Raw genomic sequence first — 23,022 nt, forward strand, 5'->3', positions numbered from 1 at the left:
TAGGGGCAGCCAGGTGGCTCAGCGAGTAAGAGCACCGGCCCCAGAGTCGGGATGACCTGGTATCGAATCTGGGCTCAGTTACTTGTCACCACACCCAGAAATGACTGGCCGTGTAATCTTGAGCAAGTTACTTAATCCCAATTGCTTAGAATATATATGTATGTGTGTGTATATATATATATATATATGTATATATATTTATATATTTATTTATTTGTTTACTTATTACAAACAAAGGCATCTATGGGGAGTGGGACATGCTGAGGTGGAAAGGTATGGAAGGGATTTGTTGGGGGAGTAGTGATATTACAAAAAAAGAAAGAAAGGAGCGTCGATCAGGCAATTAAAAAAAGTTCAGGGGAGACACAGGGAAGCAAGGGCAATGTTTAAACTACTAAGTGAAATATCTACTATTTTTAGAAAAGTTATCCACATAATAGAGAATCACAGTGTCATATGTAATTCTCCAGATCTATATTTTTTTGTGTAAGGAAATATTCTTGCTTATTGATATTTGTCAAATTCATATTAGTAAAAAAGGAAATGAAAAATAATAACAACCCAGGTGGAAACAGGCAGTGTTAGAAACATTACAGAAATAAAGGCATATTAATACATAGTTGGTGAAACTGTGAATAACTCCACTCATTTTGAAAGGCAATTTGGAATTATGAGAAGAAAATGAATAAAATGTCTATGCCCTTGGACCTAGAGTGTCCATTGTTAGGCATAAACCCCAAGGAGGCCAATGATTAAAAGAATATAATGAGAAATTTGGATAGATTCGAACAGATTCTCTCACTGGAGGAGGAAGTAACTTATTAAACTCTCACCAAGGATCTTTTTACTTGGAGACTTTTTTTTTTAGCCTGGGAAGATGTATAATATTTCAAGGCTTGAAGTACATTGAGCTGGGTTACATTGAAGTTGCACCTTTCTTTAAGTGGGGAATCTGAGTAGTAGCAATAGCATATGGAGAACTGGTTAGAGCCTTTCCTTCCAGTGGTCACCATTTTGCTTAAACTGGAAATCTAGCATGGTGCCTAGCCAAATCTACCCTTCTTTCCACTGGGACATGTAATAGTATTTTTGTTAGCATTAGTTGGAACATGGTATTATTATAAACTTCTAATTTATAATTTGTGTAAGCTCCCCAAAAGACAGAGTTTTAACTGTATTGGGGCTTTATCACTGTACACAGAAGGGATGGTGGCCAAAGAGAAGATTTTGCCAAAAGCCAAGCAACATGGGAGAAGACAGGTGTGGTTAGAGAGATATAACTGATCATTTCTTTTGGGAAGGAGAAAGCCCTCCTTAGCCACTTTTGCAATCCAGAGTGACATATACTGTCTGCCAAAAAAGGGCTCATTTACACAAACATATGTATAATATATACAATAACTAATCGCTACAGTAGTGTAGATGGAAAAAATAGCCACCACAAAACAATGGAAATTTCATGCTATGAAATTAAAGGCACCTCTTCCCTTTGTAGAAGATGAGGAAGGGTGGGGGTGATGGGGTGCTTGGATGCCTGTGCTTGAACCTCAGTTTGTAAAATCACATTTCTCCATAACCTCAAATCTCCCCAGCCTCAGAGCATTATTTCTACCTCTTCCCCCCTACCAGTACTCTGCCTAGCAACCATTCATAGTCAAGCCCCAGACAAATATTTATCTCCCCTTGGTACAATAACAAGCTGAACCTATGAATTCTTCACTAGACTATCTATAAGTAACTCCCTAGCCCATTATATACATCCTGAATCCCTCTTTAGTTTGGGACATATGTATACTCCCCCCATCTTGTCAAACACGACATTTATGGGTAGCTGACTGGGCACTTCTAGGTCAGCTCTGACCGCTAGCTGACTCAGTGACATTTTAAGCCTGAAACCACACCTCTGAACAGCCCCTCCTTGGGCTATTTCCCAATGAATTCTGGGTAATATGCCTGCTCAGTAGATATTAAAAGTGCATGTTCCTTTAAGAACTGACCACTCCTTTGCTCACCTAGTTAGCATAATTGGCACAGATTTTACTATGATTTTCCTATTAAAAATTACTATGATTATCCTATAAAAATCCTATAATAACTCTCCTTTAAGGCTGCAGGTTCCCTAGGAGCTCTTGCCCACTATAAAGTATAACAATAAATCTTTGCCACCTTGACTCAGAGAATGCTTGGGTCTGTGGATTCATTCCATACTGCTTTCCAGGGACTCTGCTTATTGGGGTTCCTGGACTACATGAACTCTTTGACCCTTGACCCCTCATCAGGGGGTGAGGAGCTGGTGGGAGAGACTATGGGTGTAGAACACTAATCTCTTTGATGTGTTGGTTGGTTTTACTGATCTTGTTCATTCTCTCCCTCTGTTTCTTTCTGTCTCTCTCTGTCTGTCTGTCCCTGTCTCTGTACATTTCCCTCTGTGTCTCACTTTGTATTTTTCCTTTCTGTTTGCCCCTCTCTCTATCTTTGTCTTTCCCTGTCTCTCTCTCAATATCTTTGTCTCTGTCTTTTATTGTAAGGACAGTTATAAATGAGAGGGACACATACATGTAGACAATGTAAAAGCAAAATCCAACAATAAAAATATTTAAAATAAAAAAAACAATACCCTGTGGTTTTTTTCTCATTATTGGCTTTCAATTCCTAAGGCCAATTCATTCTCTACCCTCTCTTCTTGTGTGACAAAAACTATTCACCTATAGATAAAATGCCTATTTAAAGACCCCCCTCCCAAAGTGTACTTGGACAAATAGCAAATGGTTTTTTGCACATATTCTGACAAAAGAAATACTAAGCTTGGCCTCTCACTCCAAGAGGCTCAATTGGCTTAAATATTGGAAGCAGGAGAAAACGAATAGGAACCTTCTAACTCACATTAGGAAGCAAGACCTTTTCCTACGTATAAGAGAAAACCAGTGTCACCTTCGGCCTACTGTGAACTTCAAGGACCCTCTTTCCAGCTTTTGCACACACATTAGTGGGAACATCAGTAGATAATGTCAGACAGTATATTGGTATATTTTGGTATAAATTGTTTGAGGTAGGATTCAAACACAATTCCTAACTCAATGTCATGAAATGCTGTTTCTTGTTTCCAAAATCTTTTATTTGCTTCTAGGAGGAGAAACGTGTAAACTGTCCTTTGGTGGATCTATTATTTGCCTTCTAGTTTCATTTACAGAAATGATGTCAATGTGGCTTTGGTTCAGTCCTCCCAGTTGTTCAATAGAAGATATGATTTGGTGTCAGGTCCATATGTGAAGCCCTGCCAGCTTGACAGAATCCTACCAGAGTCTTCTTTTGGCTGATAAGCCTTTTTGAACCTTCCCACCATGATGAACTATTGGAGTGAGACCATTATGAAAGAAGAAATGAAGCCTTAAAAGGATTTTAACCAGTTTGAATAAGATCTAAGATTTTTGAAATAAAATTAATTAAAATAATGAGGTTTATTCTATATTGAAGCCACCAGACAATTGGAGATAAAGATAAATTGAATCTATCCCTTGACATATTGTGTAACTAAAACTGGATCATAACTCTTGGGCAACAGTTATTTCTTTGTGGAAAATTGTGTGGAAAAGCATTGTTTACCAACTTGAGAGTGGTAGCTTAATCAACCATTTTACTAGCTAAGACTGATAAATTTAAATAAGAAAACTTCACCAGGATCCCAAACTGAATAGCATTTTACATGTAATATCAAAGGGCCTACTTCAATATGTTACTTCATCCCATTTAAACACTCTTATAATTATGTTATTTGCACTATTTTTCAAGTATAATCAAATCTTATTAAATAGTGATTTATTTTCAACTTAAACTTTTATTGATACATTTTTTACACCTCTAGAACTCCTCTCAGTAATCTTAACTCTTCCACCTCTCAGAGAGCCATCATGTATGACAAATAATATGTTTAAAAGAAAATGTGGAAGAAGAGGGAAAAAAGTCAGGAAAACAGATTAATACATCAAATAAAGGTTAAACATACATGGCATGTTCCACATCTGTGAACCTCCCAACGTATGTAAAGAAGTGGTGTGTGGGGTGTCTTCTCAAATCTCTTTTTTGGGACCATGCTTGTTCTTTTAAATTTTGGAACATTCATTTTTGATTGTTTTGTGATTTTCTTTTCCTTTCATTTACATTGTTATTACCATTATGTATATTGTTTTTTATTTTGCTTACTTCAGTCTGTATCAGATACTGTAAATCTTCTCCAAATCTCTGTATTCATTATATGTCCCTCTATTTTTATAGCATAGTAATATTACATTTCATTCGTGTACTACAATTTTTAAAGCTATTTCCTAATTGATAGGCTATGAATATTTTAATGTTTTGGTGATTGTGAGGACTGGATTATTTTGTTTGTTTTTAGGACTATGTTCTTATCAATATTGTTCTTAGAAGGAACTACTAATGGAAATGTCTGAATCAAAGGATATGGGCATTTTAGTCATTTTATTTGCATAATTCTAAATTGCATTCCAAAATTATTGTGCAGATTCACTAGTCTACCAACAATGTACTAATGTGTCTACCTTACCACAACACTACTACAATTGACTATTCTCTTCTTTAGTTGCTTTTACCAATTTGAAATTTGCTCTCAGGAACCTCAGAGTTATTGATTTTCATTTTTCTTTTTCTTTTCTTTCTTTTTTTTTTAAAGCAATTGGGGTTAAGTAATTTGCTCAAGGTTACACGGCCAGTTATTTCTGGGTGTCGTGCTGAGTATCTGAGCCCAGATTTGATCCCCAGGTCATCCCGACACTGGAGCCAGTGCTCTTACTTGCTGTGCTACCTGGCCACCCCAATTTTCATTTTTCTTATTAGGAATTTGGAGTATTCCTTCTTTTTGTTAATAGTTTGCAATTCTTTTAAAGATTATTTATTGATATCCGATGACACCTATCTATTGGGAATGGCTTTTTATCTTTAGTATACATATATAACATTTGCATATTACATATGTGCATACATACAAATGTATGCATGTAAATTTGTTAGTTTTCTGTATTTCTTCTATATCAAACCTTTAATCAGAGAAATTTGCTACAAAGATATATTTCTCATTTGACCACTTCCTTTCTTATCCTAGCATTATTTATTATAAGAAGCTTTTCAGTTTCATGTAACCAGTTAAGTTAATTTTCTGTAATTTCCTCCATCCCTTGTTTAGTTAAGAATACATCTCCTAACCATAGCTGTGAAAGGTAGATGATCTGTTTCTCTTTTAAGTTTTTGGTGATATGATCTTTAATATTAAGGACATATATAATATGAAATAAATCATATATGTAATTTTGTTGTGGAATATTGTGTTAAATGTTGCTCTAACCCTAATTTCTGTCAGACTACTCTTGGAGTATGCCACCCAGTTTTTATTAAATAGGGAGCTCTTTCCTAAGTAATGCATGTTTTCTCAGACACTGGTTACTGAATTTGTTTATTGCTGATTCTCCAGTATCTAGCCTGTTCCACTGAACTCCTTTTCTGTTTTTTAACCAGTACCAAATGGTTTTGATGACTGCTGCTTTATAATAAAGTCTGGAAATGCTATATAACCCCTTTCCTCCTAACTTTTTCATGATTTCCCTTGATTTTCTAGATCATTTGTTTCTCCAAATGAAATTTGTTGTTATTTTATTGAGTCCAGACATCAAAATATCCTTTTGATATTTAGTCTGGCATAGCATTAAAACAGCAAATTAGCATCAGTAATTTCCTTTTTATTTTATTGTCATGGGACAGCTATGAGCACTGAATATTCCTCCAGCTATTTAAGTTGTTCTTTATAAAACATTTTAGAATGTAATTTAAAGGTAGATTGCTTCCAAATAATTTATGTGTTTAGTAGTTATTTTGAATGAAATTTCTCTTTTTATTATTGTTATTTCTATGGGATTTTGTTCTTTTTTTTCTTGCCTACACATAAGTTTGCAATTTATTTTTTTATTCTTTTTTTTGGTCTTTATTAATTTGTTTACTTTTAGTTTACAAGATTCATTACCACAATTCCTTGAGTTTCAAATTTTCTCTGCCTTCCCCCTCCCCCACCATGGCATCATACAATCAAGTATAGTATCTGCAAATACTTTCACATTAGGCATCAGTCAGGTTATAAAGAAGGATTATATCAGACGGAATGAAGAATGGGAAAGAGGAAACAAAACCAAACAAGAAAAAAAAAAGGGCAGGTAGTTTGCTTCAATCTGGGTTCAAACTCAGTTCTTTCTCTGGATGTAAACATCTCTCTCTATCATGAGTCTTTTGGGGTTGAGTTATGACTCTGGATTGCTGACAAGAGTCCAGTTTATCAAAGTTGGCCGTCACACATATATTCGTTGTGTCTGTAATTGTGTACAAATTCCTCCTGGCTCTACTCTTCTCACTCAGCATCAGATCGTATAAGCCTCTCCAGGTAAATATGAAATCCATCTGCTCTTCGTTTTGTATTGCACAATAGTATTCCATAACATGCATTTACCACAACTTGTTCAGCCATTCCCCAATTAGTGGGCACCCCCTTAATTTCCAATTCTTTGCTACCACAAAAAGAGCTGCTACAAATATTTTTGTACATATGAGTCTTTTTCCCACTTCTATGATCTCTTTGGGATACAACCCTAGAAGTGGAATTGCTGGGCCAAAGGGTATGAAAGTATTTATAGCCCTTTGGGCATAATTCCAGATTGCTTTCCAGAATGGTTGGATGAGTTCACAACTCCACCAGCAATGCATTAGTGTTCCAATTTGTCCACATCCTCTCCAGCATTTGTCATTTTGCTGTTTTGTCCTCTTAGCCAATCTGACTAGTGAGATGTGGTACCTCAGAGTTGTTTTTATTGCCTGTTCATATCCTTTCACCATTTATCAATTGAGGAATGACTTGTATTCTTATAGATTTGACTCAATTCTCTGTATATTTTAGAAATGATTCCTTTATCAGTGACATAGGTTGTAAAAATTCTTTCCCAATTTTCCACTTCCCTCCTAATCCTGGTTACATTGGCTTTGTTTGTACAGAAGCTTTTCAATTTAATGTAATCAAAATTATCCATATTGCATTTTATAATGCCCTCTAATTCTTGTTTGGTCATAAAATCTTCCCCTCCCCACAGATCTGACAGGCAAACTATTCCTTGCTTTCTCAGATTGCATAGAGTATCAGCATTTACACCTATATCATACATCCATTTAGACTTGATTTTGGTACATGGTATTAGATAATGGTCTATGCTCAGTTTCTGCCATACTATATTCCAGTTTTCCCAGCAGTTTTTGTCAAATAGTGAGTTCTTATCCCAAAAACTGGGGTCTTGGGGTTTATCGAACAGTAGATTACTTTAGTCATTGATTGCTGAGTCTTGTGTACCCAGTCTATTCCATTGATCCACTATTCTATTCCTCAGCCAGTACCAAGTAGTTTAGAGGACTGCTGCTTTATAGGGCAGATTAAAATCTGGTATAGCTAGTCCACCATCCTTAGCATTTCTTTTCATTAATTTCCTTGATATTCTGGACCGTTTATTCTTCCAAATGAATTTTGTTACTATTTTTTCTAGCTCTATAAAGTAGATTTTTGGGTAAATTGATTGGTATGGCACTAAATATATAATTTAATTTAGATAAAATTGTCATTTTTATTATATTAGCTCGACCCAGCCACAAGCATTGATGTCTTTCAATTAGTTAGATCTGACTTTATTTGTGTGAAAAGTGTTTTGTAGTTGTGTTCATATAGGTCTTGGGTTTGTTTTGGCAGGTAGATGCCCAAATATTTTATAATGTCTACAGTAACTTTAAATGGGATTTCTCTTTCTATCTCTTGCTGTTGAATTTCATTAGAAATATACAGGAATGCCAAGGATTTATGTGGGTTTATTTTATATCCTGCAACTTTGCCATATTTATTTATTGTCTCAAGTAGTTTTTTTACTTGATTCTCTAAGTATATCATCTGCAGAGAGTGATAGCTTGGTCTCTTCTTTGCCTAATTTGATACCTTTGATTTCTTTTTCTTCTCTACTTGCTACTGCTAACATTTCTAGTACCAGATTGAATAAGAGGGGTGATAGTGGACATCCTTGTTTCACCCCTGACCTTATTGGAAATACTTCTAGCTTCTCCCCATTACACATAATACTTACTGATGGCTTTAAATAGATGCCACTTATTATTTTAAGGAAGGCTGCATTTATTGCTATTCTTTCTACTATTTTTAATAGGAATGGATGCTGTATTTTGTCAAAAGCCTTTTCTGCATCTTGAGATAATCATGTGGTTTTTGCTAGTTTTATTGTTGATATGATCAATTATGCTGATGGTTTTCCTAATATTAAACCATCCTTACATTCCTGGAATAAATCCTACCTGATCAAAGTGTATTATTCTTGTGATAAGTGCCTGTAGTTTTTTTGCTAATATTTTATTTAAAATTTTTGCATCATCTATATTCATGAGGGAAATTGATCTATAATTTTCTTTCTCTGTTTTTTCTCATCCTGATTTAGGTATCAGTACCATATTTGTGTCATAAAAAGAATTTGGTAGGACTCCTTCTTCACTAATTTTCCCAAATAGTTTGTAGAGTATTGGAATCAATTTTTCTTTAAATGTTTGATAGAATTCACTAGTAAATCCATCTGGCCCTGGAGATTTTTTCCTAGGGAGTTCACTGATGACTTGTTCGATTTCTTTTTCTGAGATGGGGCAATTTAAGTAATTTACTTCCTCTTCAGTTAAATTGGGCAACCTATATTTTTGTAAATATTCATACATTTCACTTAAGATTGTCAAATTAATGTGCATACAACTGGGCAAAATAATTTCTAATTATTGTTTTAATTTCCTCTTCATTGGTGGTAGGTTCACCCTTTTCATATTTGATACTTATAATTTGGTTTTCTTTTTTTTATTATATAGACTAAAGGTCTATCAATTTTATTGGTTTTTTTCTATAAAATCAGCTCTAAGTTTTATTTATTAATTCAATATTTTTCTTAATTTCAATTTTATTATTCTCTCCTTTGGTTTTCAGTATTTCTAATTTAGTATTTAATTGGGGATTTTCATTTTGTTTTTTTTTCTAGCTCCCTTTTCTCTAATTTATTCATGTATGTACTCAGGGATATAAAACTTCCCCTAAGAACTGCCTTTGCTGTATCCCACAAATTTTGGTATGTTGTCTCATTATTATCATTCTTTTTTTTTTAAGCAATCGGGGTTAAGTAACTTGCTCAAGGTTACATGGCCAGTCATTTCTGGGTGTGGTGCCAAGTATCTGCACCCGGATTTGATCCCCAGGTCATCCTGACACTGGAGCCGGTGCTCTTAGTCGCTGTGCTACCTGGCCCCCCCATTATCATTCTCTTGAATGAAATTACTGATTGTTTCTATGATTTCTTGTTTGACGCACTCATTCTTTAGGATTAAATTGTTTAGTTTCCAATTAGTTTTTAATCTGTCTCTCCATGGCCCTTTATTGCATATGATTTTTATTGTGTCATGATCTGAGAATGGTGCATTTATTATTTCTGCCTTTCTGCACTGAATTGTGAGTTTTTTATGGCCTAGTACATGGTCAGTTTTTGTGTATGTGCCATGTACTGCTGAGAATAAGGTATATTCCTTTTTATCCCCATTCAGTTTTCTCCAGAGATCTATCATACCTACCCTCTCTAAAATTCTGTTCACCTCCTTAACTTCTTTCTTGTTTATTTTGAGGTTGTATTTATCAAGTTCAGAGAAGGGGAAATTAAGGTCTCTCACTAGTATAGTTTTACTATCTATTTCTTCCTCTGATTCCCTTACCTTCTCCTGTAGGAATTTGGATGCTCTACCACTTGGTGCATAAATGTTAAGTAATGATATTGCTTCATTTTCGATGGTGCCTTTTAGCAAGATATAGTTTCCTTCCTTATCTCTTTTAATTAGATCATTTTTTGCTTTTGCTTTATCTGAGATAAGGATTGCTACCCCTGCTTTTTTTTTATTTTAGCTGAGGCATGATATATTTTACTCCAACCTTTTAACTTTACCCTGTGTGTATCCCTCTGTTTCAGATGTGTTTCTTGTAAACAGCATATTGTAGGATTATGATTTCTAATCCATTCTGCTATCTGCCTCCATTTTATGGGGAGTTCATTCCATTCACATTCACAGTTATGATTGTTATCTGTTTCTTTCCCTCCATCCTATTCTCTCCCCTGTTAATGCTTATATTTTTTCTCCCTTCCTCCCTTCCCCTCCTTAATAGTTTTCCTTTTGACCACTGCCTACCTCAGTATTCCCTTATCACCCCCCATCCCTTTTCCTCCCCTTCCCTCTTCTTCCCTCCCTACTTCCTCCCCCCCTTTGTAGCCCTTTCCCCCTTCCACTGCCTGTAGGATATTTTTATACTTAATGAAGTATGCTATTTCTTCTTCGCACCAAGAGTGACAGGATCAAATCTCATGCAAAGCTCCTCTCTCTCCCCTCTTTCCCTCTAATATGATACGTTTGGTGTCTCTTCTCCATAGAGTCCTATCCTTAACTGGTTGTTATTCCCTCCTTGCACCAGAATCAAAGAGGGAAAAGCTCATATAATATTCAACTCCCTCCCTTCTTTTCCTCTGCTATATTGTTTTTATGCCTTTTTGTGTGGCATAATTTACCCTTTTCCACTTCATTCCTTCCTCTTCTTTCATTGCAGTCCCTTTGTAGCCCTTAATAAGATTTTTTTTATCATCATTTTGTGTAATTTATACTCATACCCTCTATTTGTCTATAAACAGTTTGCTCTTATTAAATAACAGGGTGTGTGTGTGTGTGTGTGTGTGTGTGTGTTTTCCTTGCTTACCTTGCTATGCCACTCTTGCATCTCAATTGGAGGTTGAATTTTCCATTGAGCTCTGGCTTTTTCATCAGGAAGGTCTGGAACTCTGTTATATCGTTGAATGACCATCTCTTTGCCTTATGCTCAGTCTCGCTGGGTAGGTGATCCATGGTTGTAACCCAAGCTCTTTTGCCTTGTGGAAAATTGTATTCCACTGCCTCTGATCTTTCAGTGTAGAAGCTGCCAAATCCTGTGCGATCCGCATTGCGGTTCCTTTATATTTGAATTGTTTCTTCCTGGCTACTTGCAGTATTTTCTCTTTTACCTGGTAGTTCTTGAGTTTGGCCACAACATATTGAGGACATTTCACTTTGGGATCTCTTTCAGGAAGTGTCCGGTGGATTCTCTCGATTTCTCTTTTACCTTCTGGTTCTAGTATCTCCGGGCAATTTTCCTTAATGAGCTCTTGGAGAATGTTGGCCAGGCTTATTTTTTCATCATGATTTTCTGGTAGGCCTAATATTCTCAGGTTATCTCTTCTGGATCTATTTCCCAGGTGAGTTATTTTTTCCATTGAGATGTTTTACCTCTTTTTCTTATTTTTCATTCCTGTTGTTTTGTTTGACTAATTCTTGGTTCCTCATAGAGTTACTTGTTTCAATTTGGTTGATTCTAGTTTTTAGCTAATTATTTTCCTTGGTTAGTTTTTGGAGCTCTTTTTCCATATCATACACTTTTCTTTTTAAGGAGCTGTTTTCTTCATTATAATGTTTTTCTGAATCTGCAATTTTGATTTTAAGAGAATTATTCATTTTGTCTTCTATCTCTCTCATTTGGTTTTCAAAGTTCCTTTTGAGCTCATCTAGGAGAGCTTTCTGTGTTTGGGACCCATTCCCTGTTGATGTTTCAGCTGTGGGTGTAGAGTCCACTCTGTCTCCCTCTGAGTTTGGTTCCTCCCTCTGAGGATAGTAGGACTCCAGAGTCTGCTTTCTACCCATTTTGAGGGAGGGCCCTAGCCATGCCCTTCCTCTAGGGTTCCCAAGCCTTTACTGTTGAGGGCTTTGCCCTGGGGCAATAGTTACTCTGTTTTCAGGGTGGGGGGGTTGGAGCAGGTGGGGTTCACTCTGCCATCCTGGTCCTTGGAGGTCCTGATAGGGGATTTTTTAAAATTTCTGGGCTATGGAGTGGTAGTCCCAGGAGTATTTGCTGTCCCGGACAGGGGCCCTACATTTGGTTCTTACCTTGCTCTTTCCAGTCCCAGCCCTTTGGTGATATAGGCCTGGTAGTGGCCCTTGTGGTTGGTGGGACGACCTGCCTCCCTCCTTGATTAGGCCTCTGCGTGCCGTGCCTTCGCTTTCCGGCCTGCCTCTGCTGGAATTTTGTTCTTATTAGACAAATAGAAACGCTGTTAATTTTTGTGTGTTAATTTTGTATCCTTAACTTTGCTTAAACTATTATTTATTTCAATTCGTACCTGTTGATTCCCTAGGATTTTCTAAGTAAACAGTCACCTCATGAATTAGAAGTTATCTCCTATTTGGTTATTCTTACATCTTTACTTTATTTCTCTTTTCTTATTACTATTACTAGCATTTCTACAACTATAGGAAACATAATGAGGTAAGTATTATGGGAATCCCCATTTTGCAAATGGCTGGTCAGGGTCACCCAGCCCATCCAGCATCTGAGGCAGGAGTTCCATATATCTTCCTGACTCAAAGCCCAGATCTGCCAGGCTGGCTCTCAAGCAGAGACTCTTTGTTTACAGGGATCCTGATTTGGTTAGATCAGATGGCAGCGGGCATTTCTGTAACACTTTCCAAACCTACAATTCTCTGTTTCTAATCCTCGTCGTGTTCTTTTCCACAGAGTGTCAAACAACATGAGCATACTTTGTATAGTGTATCGTTCTTAAGTCATGTAGGCCTTTCATTATGGTGACCACATGTTTTGGATTTTTCCAGACAATGCCAGTTTTAAGGAAAATGTGTTTTAGTAGGGTCTTTAAAAAGTAATGTATTTTTTTTTAACATTCTCCCTGACACTTGGTTTGGAGTAAGCAGCATCTATGCCTACAAGTCAGGACCTTCTCCTCTTACTCCCTGTTGAGGGTGGTGCTCTGGGCATGGGTTTGGCAGAAAAGGGTGAATGTCACCATTTATATCATTATGGACTGTGGTTCTTGCAGATTTTTTTCTAAGCTAACTTATTCTTAAAGCTCTTGTGAATATTCCACAGCAGAAGTCAAATGTCCCTAATACTGAGATATCACTTCTATAAGATGGCAACTTTGCTTTACCTGACTAATCTAAGAAAATACAACTACCATCCTGCCTATAGTAAATTGTTGCTGCTGCTGCCCTAGATGGAAAATGGATGTGGGTGATTTAGATTCAGGCTGAAATGAAAGCTCAGACTGGATTTTTCCCAAGAGTAATTATGCCACATGGCAGCTCTTTAGCATCTACTGGCAGATGTGTTCCCTTTTTTTGTTTGTTGTTTTTTTAAAGGAACAGTGGATCATGGGTACAGCAAAATAGCCTGGGCCAAAAATAACAGTGGCAGTTACCCCTTTGTCACTGCCTCTAGATCTTGAAACAAAGCTCTTAGTTCATGTTGATGATCTTGGATAGGAGACCTTGGAAATGAGGAGCAAATAAAGTTATCCCTTCTCATTAAGGATATTTGTTTTCCATGATGATCTAGGCAGTTTCAACAGTCAGAGGAAAGGGATTCCTTGCTGCTTCTGACTTGTGGAGAAGAGATTTTAAATACCAAGGGTTTTGTATTTTGACTTTTATGATAGGGCAGTGAAGTGCCCACAAGAAATTATACACCAAAGCCCCCTCCCAGTTGCAGCCTGCTAGAAGGGGACTCCTACCAGGGTCCCTGGAAACCACCTAATAGGCCATAATAATGAGGGAATGTTTCACCTGTGTTGCTAGAGACATGCCCCAGATTCAGGTTTGTGTTTGTATCCAGGGCTTTGCTAGGAAATCAAGGCTTCACTAGAAATGGCATTAACAGCATTACACCCCCCTTGAAACCACATTTTGTTGATTAGCAACACCTAACTCTATATAAGTGTATCTTACAGAAGACTCGGGGCTGTCTTCCCTACTGGGGAGGCAGCCACCACGGTTAATAAACTCTCCTATCAAATTATAATTGGCTTGGCTGTCATGTCCATTTCATTTGTCCATTTCGGACAGGTTTATAAGATTTTCAAAATTTTCATAGGCTGTTTTTTATTTGTTCATTTTAGAATACAGACAACCTTATTGTGAAGAATATCATGAATAATAAAGAAATAGCATCTTGTATCTTTGTCAATTTACATAGCATCTTATAACTAAGTACTGAGAACTTTAGATTTATAATATAAAATGCTAAACAAGGGAAAAGAAAGAGCAAAGATGAGATGAAATAAAGGGAAAAGAGGAGAAATTGAAACTAGCTTTCCTTTTTATTATCCCTTGTCTTCTCTACAATAAGCATGTCCCTCCGAGGCATTAATTGGTATGTTTTTTACCTTCTTCTGTCATCTTATCTTCCATCCACCCTGTATGTGTATAACTTGGCACGTTGTCTTTGTCATTAGACTATTTGCCCCATGAGGGCAGGGACTCTGTTATTGCCCTTCTTTGTATTTTCAGGACTTGTTATAGGGCCTAGCATTTGGTAAGCCCTTGATAAGTATTTGTTGATTGACTCTGTGTATTCCTAAAATTTAGAAGTTCGTTCTAGCCTAAAATTTAATCTACTGTACCTCTCTCTGTTCTACTTTTGCTAAAAGCAGATGCGCAGATAGCATCATTAAAATACACAAAGAATAAAAAAAAGACATGCCTAGTATCTAGGCTATTTACAATAAAATGGTTGCTTCCTAGGTTAAAGAGAAAGTAAAGGCCTTTCACTTTGCCAAAGACTTCTGTTTTCAATGTGAAACTAGTGAACATGGGCTTTTTTATGTGAGTTCCAATGGAGCTATTCATTAATGGTTTATTTCCAGATTTTACTTTTTTCTTTTCTTTTTGCTTTTGATAATCATATGCTAAATAGAAACAGTAAGTTTATATTTTTCCCCTATTGTTATTAAAATACTGAATTTTTAGTAATGATTATTTTGGGGAAATGCATTTCATGCTTTTATTTCTACATTTCTAGACATGCATAAACACAAGTGATTTCCAGAATTTTTTTGCTTGCATTTGGATGCATTTTTTATGCTCATAGAAAGAAATCTCTTTTGCTTAACCCAATTCTGTTTTTTTCTAAAATATAGAGGGATAACATTGGCACAAAATGACAACTTTAACAATGACCAAGGAAGTGCTCCAGGAGGAGAGACTGGTAGAAGAAGAAAATTTAGAGTTATATGAATCCACATCTGCCCACATTATTGAAGAAACAGAATATGTGAAAAAGGTAAATGTGAAATGTTCATTCTTGCTATTTTGTTTTGTGCTGATTTTAGATACTATTGTAGCTTCCCTATCTTGACACCAAATGTAGTAGTATTTGTTTTCTCACAATCACATTATTTCTATAATGAGAAAAACCAGGCATATAAATTAACAAAATAATTTTTTATTATTTGTAAATAATTTTTTAAAAATTTTGTCTAATTTATTATAATTTCTCCTCTCTGTGCAAATATACCTTAAATACAAATAATTACAAGCAGATTTTATTTTATTTTGAAATATAATTTTTTACCCTATTTCTAGTATATGCAGTTACACTGCCTCGATTGATGCAACTTGGCCTTTTGAGATATTCTTACATTCTGGTCCTTGGGTATTAAATGATTTCTGTAGAAGGACTGGAATGCACAATACAGAGACTCTCATAAATCAAACAATTGTATCTGACTGACTGAGTCTGACCAGACTTGGAACTCCATGTACTTGATTATCTAGTGTTTTGTACTGTGTCATTTGTAAGCAAGTTAGTATAGTGGTTAGAGTGCTGGTCCTGGAGTCAGGAAGGCTCATCTTCCTGAGTTCAAATTTGCCATCAGATTATCAACCCATAGATGCTAAGGACCAAGTGAGAGGTCAGTGCAGTGTGGACTTTGGGAACAGGAAGTTCACGGTTCAGCCTTTACTGTGGCTGAGGGAGAAGTGGCTGAGGCATGGCTACTATGCAGCCATTGCTGCATGGCTGCTTCAGAGCTCCTGGCCTGCAGATTGTAGGGGGAGCAAGCCACATCCTGAGGGGAAACTACTCTTGCTTTAACCTGCTTGGGTCTGGATCACTGTCTATGGTGAAGGTCCTGGCGTATGTGACCAGTTTTCCAGAGCATGTGGAGGCTTCAGAGAGGGCAGCCAACTAATAGCTCTGGCAGCTGAGAAAACCCCAGTGATTTGGGACAAAGTTCCCTTGTCTGGAAGCAGAGTTCTACTGTGGCAAAAAGCTCAAAAGTCAAGTAATTGAGTGGCAACATGAGCAAGCAAAGGAAGCAAAGCAAGCAGAGCAATCCGACTTTACACTCCTATTTTGGGGACAAAAAGGATCAAAGCATGGAATGGGAGGAAGACAATGAAGTCAGAACTCCTGCACCAAAAGCTTCCGAGAAAAATATGAAATGGTTACAGGCCATAGAGGAGCTTAAGAAGGATTTTGAAAACCAAATAAGAGAAGTGGAGGAAAAATTGGGAAGAGGAATGAGAATGATGCAAGAAAGTTATGAAATGAGAGTCAACAACCTGACTGAAGAAAATAACACCTTAAAAAACAGACTAACTCAAATGGCAAAAGAAGCTCAAAAAGCCAATGAGGAGAAGAATGCCTTTAAAAGTTGAATTTTCCAGATGGAAAAAGAATCTCAAAAACTCACTTAAGAGAATCATTCCTTCAGAATTAGATTGGAGCAAATGGAAGCTAGTGACTTTATGAGAAATCAAGATTAAACAGATCATCATCATCATCATTATTATTATTGTTGTTATTATATTAAACAGATCCAAAAAATTTGCCCTCAGATACTTAGCTGTGTGACCCTGGGCAAGTCACTTAATCCTGTTTGCCTCAGTTTCCTCATTTGTAAAATGAACTGGAGAAGGAAATAACAAACCACTCCAAATATCTTTGCCAAGAAAATCCCAAATAGGGTCATGAAGACTGAGATATGAATATCAACTACAGATTATCTCATTATTTTATCTCATCCTCTCAACTAGATTTTGGGCTCTTTATAAGGATTTTGTTTTCTCTTTTGTATTCTCTGTGGTTCTTAGTAGGTACTCAAAGTCCTTTTTATGGTGCTTTAAAAATATGTGTAAACTGTAGTACAGGTTGGCCTTTAGAGTACAAATGGGGAAATTTGAGGCATCAATTAGTTTGCGACTTGCTTGAGATTGAATAATGTATCATGTCAGAGTTAATAAATTCTAACAGAATTCATCAGTTTGTTTCACTTTGGCTCAGCAAAACACTCAAGTTTCCCTTTTAAAGAAATCAATCTCTCTGATATGCTATCCTATAAAATTCACAGCTTTGTAATAGTCTTTGATTCTGGTTTAACTAGACATGGTCTTAAATCAAGAACTTTGCTTTTGCTTAGATTGCTGAGAAATATCCAGAGATTTGCAAAAAAGGTGCTTATGTAGGATTTAGTCATTTTAAATATCACTGTTCATATTTCTTGTTGCAATGCTTATATTGGGCACCTTGACTTACAAGCATAAGTGCAAAAAAGGAAAGAAAGAAGCATCTATATAGCCCTTACTGTTATGTGTCAAGGAGTGTGCTCAGCACATTTTACAAATGTTATCTCATTTGATCCTCACAACATAAAAGAGAAGTCATGTAACATAATGAAAAAAGTATGGAATTTGAAATCAGAAAACCTGGATTTGGGTCCTTGCTGTTTTATTCCATTACCTTTGAGAGCTTTGGGCAAGTCACTTAATCCTTTAGGTTTTTCATCTGTGAAATGAAGAGATCATATTAGATCAAGTAGTTCTCAAAGTGTGGTTCATAGATACCTGGAATCCCCAAGATCCTTTCACAGCATCTCAAGGTCAAAACTATTTTCATACTTTTACTAAGGTATTATTTGCCTATGAAAGTAAAATTTTCTTCATGTAATTCAAGCAAAACAACATTGCAACGGATTGAAAGCAAAAGTATATATGAAAATTCAGCAATGTTCTATTAAACCAAATATTAAAAGATTTGCCAAAAAAAAACCATGTAAAACAGTGCCACTGTTCTTATTAAATTTTGGGGGGGGGGTTAGATAGTGTAGGGGTTTTTTTTTTTGCTTTTTTTGGAGGGGCAATTGGAGTTAAGTGACTTGCCCAAGGTCACATGACTAGGAAGTGTTAAGTATCTGAGGCTGGATTTGAACTTGAGTCCTCCTGACTCCAGGGCTCTATTCATTGTGCCACCTAGCCACCCCTGATAATGTAGTTTTAAATTAAAATTTTATATTAATGTATAATGTATTTATTTTTGTTATTTTAAATGAATTAATAAAATATTTAAAGTTTTATCAGTTTTAATTTCAAAAATGGTAAATATTGATAGCTATTTGAGGTCCTCAATAATTTTTAAGTGTAAAGGGATCCTGAGACTGAAAAGTGTGATAGCCATTGAATTAGATGATCTTTTACTTTACTTTTGGCATTAAACCTGATTAGAGAAAGGAGACTGCTAATGGCCCAATTGAACAACAAAATCACTTTTTTTTTCTTTCTGCAGATTCGAACTACACTAGAGAAGATCCGATACCAGATATTCAAAGATGACGCAGGTCATAAGAACACAAATCACAAAATAGATGCAAAGGTATTGTCTTAATAAGCTTCCCCAGACTTCTCTGCATTCAGAAAACCAAAAAATTGCTAAAGTCACCGTGATTTTATTTTGTGATTTCCTTACATTAACTATAAAAGCATTCCCCGGAGGTGGCATACTAAAGGAGACCCTGTGTGTTTGGGATGGGGAGTATTCCAAGAGGTAAAGGAGGTTCTTTTTTTTCTTACAAGTTTTCCATAAAGTATCATTGCTACCTTCCTTTTTTAGAGAATTTTTATTTTTAATTTATGGAATAAAATAAGCATTTCCATAACATAGTACAATAAAAAGATGATTGCACATGAAATTGCAAATCTGCTATGTACAACTTGCCATTCCTTTCAAATATACAACACAATTATCAAGTAAATTGTTTTTCTTTCCTTGCTCCACCCTAATGCTAGACATAAATAGGTATATGTAAAATTATTCTATACATATTTCTGTTTATCAGTTCTTTCTCTGGAAGCAGATAGGATCTTTTTTATGTGTCCTTTATAGTTAATTCGGGAATTTATAGTAGACAAAATAACTTATTTGCTTAAAGTCATTCTGAAAATAATATTGCTGTTACTGTTCTCTTGGTTCCATTCATATCGCTCATATCATTATTTCATGCAAATCTTTCTATGTCCTTCTGATTCCAGGGCCAGTGCTCTATTCACTGTGCCACCTAGCCACCCCTTTTTCTATGTTTTTCCTTAATCATTGAGCTCATCATTTCTCATAGCACAGTAGTATTCCATCACAATCATATACTACAACTTGTTCAGCCATTCCCCAATTAATGGGCATCCTTGAAATTTCTAGTTCTTTGCCACCACAAAATGAGCTGCTATGAACAAATACTTCAGAACCTACAGGTTCTTTTCCTTTTTCCTAAATTATCTTTGGAAATAGACCAAGTATAGTATTGCAGGGTCAAAGGATATAGGTAGTTTAAATACTCTTTGGGCATAATTCCAGATTGCTCTCCCAAACGGTTGGATCAGCCCACAGTTCTACCAACAATGAATGTGTCCCAATTTTTTCACATCCTCTCCAGTATTTGTCACTTTCTCCTCCTGTCACTTTAGCCAATCTGATAGGTGTAAAATGATATCTCAAGGTTGTTTTAATCTGCATTTCTTTAATCAATAATGATTTAAAGAATTTTTTATTTGACTATAAGTTGTTTAGATTTTTTCATTGGAAAACAGCCTATTTATACCCTTTGACCATTTATCAGATGGGGAGTAATGTGTATTCTTGTGATTTGACAAAGTTCTAATTCCTATTTGTGAATTTCCCTCCATCTTATTTTTACTATTTTCCTTCTCTGCTTCTCTTTTTTCCCCTATCCTTATTACTTTATCTTTTCCCCTTAAGCTCTTATTGCTTATTTTACCCACCCCCTTAAAATCCCTCCTTTGTCTTCCCCCTCCTAATCTTATTCTGTCCAACATTTTAAAAGTCCCTCCCCCACCCTATCCCTCAGTTTTCTCACTTGGGTTGTACACTTTATTTCCTCTTCAACCTAGATAAGAGTAAGGTTCCAATATTAGCAGCTCTCTACCCCCCCTGCCTGTTTCTTCTGTATTTATTCTTCCTTTCACACCCCATTTTTGTTATATAAATGCTCCTTTTTACTTTTTCTTACTGTTTTGTTTTTCAGAATCACCCCATCATACACAACTCAGATACAATCTCTCTTTCAAACTACCTTAGTAATGATAACAATTTTAAAGATACTGATAACATTTTCATATATCATCAGTAAACAATTTAACCTTTATCAGTGCCTTATTTAATGATTTCCTTATATTTCTTCTGGATTTTTTAAATCAAATTTTCTGGTCTTTTTGCTACCTTTTCTAAGATTTCCACACTTATAGCCATGAAAATGACTTTTCTACTCAGAATTTATTGACTGTTCTGTGCAGAGTAATGTGTTAGGCACTGTGGGAGAGTTGGGGAGGGAGAAATAGAGAAATAAAGGACTGGATTTTTTCTTTGGAACAGATAGAATGGCAGAACTAAGAGTAAATACATCACTTAACAAGCATAGCCACACTTCTGACTTTGTTGAGCCCAGGTAATAAATGAGAGAGGATTTTTCATGTAAAGAAGAATCTTGTTTCGAAATAAACCTGATATGAATTGCATTAAAAAGAATAGAGATATAATATTCTTATTTATGTTAATAACAATCTCTGCCCAAGATCCTTAAATCTAATGGTGAACCTAAATCAGATTTTCTTTGCTTTTATCTTAGGCACACACAACTTTTTTTTCTTTTTGCCTTTTTTTTGGAGGGGAGAGGGTAGGACAGTTGGGGTTAAGTGACTTGCCTAAGGTCACACTGCTAGGTTTTTTTTTTTTTGTGTTAAGTGTCTGAGGTCAGATTTGAACTCAGGTCCTCCTGACTCCAAGGCCGGTCCTCTATTCACTGCACCACCTAGCCTTCCCCTAGCACACACAACTTCTATTGTTGATAAGAATTCTATACTGATGTTGTAAAGTCTATAAAGTTTTTTAATTAAGAAAATAATTTAATTGTTTATAGAGTATACATTGGTTGACTGGCATGTAGGGCACAAGGTATAACTTACTATCTCTCTTAACTCTGTTGGTGAAGTGGTATTTTTGACCTGTTGCTTAGCAAATCATGAGGGTTCAGACATCACTACATCACAAACTCACTGAGGGCAGTGGCCAATCAAAGCTGAATATATTCAGGTGGTGTGCCATAAATTTTTGCTGATCAAGTGATAAGTTCTAGAGACACAGTTTTTTGTTTATCCAAGAAATTGATTCAAAGTGGGGTGCAAATACACACACCCAGATACATGACCCATGAGGCAGTATCATGGGTAGAGAGCCAGTCACAGGGTCAAGAAAACTTGAATTCAAGTCCAACCTGTGACCTATACTGATTTTGTTACCCTGGGTAAGTCACCTGAACTTCTGAGTCCTCTAGGACAACTATTAGAATTTCAAGGCTCAGAACAGTCACCAATCTATGGCATAGGAGTTCCCTACACCAATGAAATCACACAGGTCAACAAAAGTAAACAGACCCAACAGATATGGTTAATGGAGTTGAATCATTAATAATTAAATGATTTGATGCCCAATGCAATAAGAACATGATTCTTTTGCATTTATTAACATCATGTTAATGTTTTTTTCCAATCAGAAGTACTAGAGTAGAACTTTATCACCTCCCTTGTTTTGGGTCTTTTTCAGGCTTATGGAAAATCCATATACTAGAGATGTGGTCTAGACCTTAGTGTGGCTACCTACTGGCTTACCCTTATTTTGATCAGAAGTTCTGTTTTATATGCTCTGACCTGACTTCTCTGTCCTTTGTGAAACTCAGTGGGATGGCTCAAGTTATTGAAGGCTTTGAGTTTAAACACGAGATAAGATCATTGTCTTTCATATTTCTTCATTCTAGCACTGTTGTCACAATGCTGAGGATGGTCCCGAGTCCCAGGTGGAGACCTCTCGTTCCAGTTTTGATCTGATGATGGAGAAGATGAAAGGCAAAGACCTACAGCTCCTTGAAATGAACAAAGAGAACGAAGTCCTGAAAATCAAGGTGTGCTGATTATGCTTGAGTTCTCAAGTCAATAAAATGCTTACATTCCTACAAGTGATGCTTTTGTACTTTTGAAAGTGGGCAGACAGATCAGGGGCATTAATTGTGAGCCTCAATTAATTCTGCAGGTAGCATTACCCGTAGAACATCATCAGTATTCTGATCAGTCACTTGACTGCATTTTAGCTCAACCACAGGCAGAATGTCTTGTTTTGCATTGGTGTGTCACCCTGTCTAGGTCTTGAATTAGGCAGGAGAATGGGGCCCAAGTTTAGTCACAAGACACTTTTTTTTCCTATCCATCCATCAGTCTTCTTTCTGCTTTCTCAGTTTTCTGTTTCCTGTTTTGTTCTGTGCTGGGAGCAATGAAATTTTAATACCGCTCCTGCTTTCATCAAAAATTAGTTGAATACCTGGGGCTAACCCTCTGTCCTCCTCTGTAATTGAGGCATTGATTAAATGATCTCCACATTCCCTTCCGCCTCTTAAAATCCCATGGTTCCTTTGGGTAGGAGAGGATTTGGGGGGGGGGGTGGTAGAAGAAGGCTTTTCTCAGCCTCCTCCTGCTTTCATTACATAGAGATATAGAAGTCCCAGAAAATGTAGAAACCATCAAGGTTTTTGGTTGCACCCCAAGCTTTTGACTGGGAACTTAGGAAGGGCAAGGTCTCATTGAGTGAATGCATTAGAGAAAGGTAAAAGTTTCCCTGTTTATGTTTAGATTAATTTTCTTTTCTTTTATCTCTGCATTGCCACCAGGTTCACAAAGGAAAATGGATGTAACATTGCATTTTCAGGG

At 36.3% G+C, this 23,022-nt stretch overlaps 1 protein-coding gene across 2 annotated transcripts in view; it reads left to right on the plus strand.

Moving 5' to 3' along the window:
* Positions 1-23,022, plus strand: part of LOC138173790 (coiled-coil domain-containing protein 68-like) — a 91,646-nt gene that overhangs the window by 28,315 nt on the left and 40,309 nt on the right. For both annotated transcript variants that reach the window (XM_069103899.1, XM_069103890.1), the window contains 3 exons: positions 15,120-15,262; positions 18,545-18,631; positions 22,080-22,223. In XM_069103899.1, coding sequence (XP_068960000.1) covers positions 15,140-15,262; positions 18,545-18,631; positions 22,080-22,223 — 354 coding nt within the window. In that variant the 5' untranslated portion in view covers positions 15,120-15,139. The remainder of the gene's footprint in view (positions 1-15,119; positions 15,263-18,544; positions 18,632-22,079; positions 22,224-23,022) is intronic.

This window comes from Petaurus breviceps, unplaced genomic scaffold, assembly GCF_028583685.1.
Source record: "Petaurus breviceps papuanus isolate PSGF00001 unplaced genomic scaffold, PetGlider_PUasm1.0 129, whole genome shotgun sequence".
In the NCBI taxonomy this organism is placed as follows: Eukaryota; Metazoa; Chordata; class Mammalia; order Diprotodontia; family Petauridae; genus Petaurus; species Petaurus breviceps.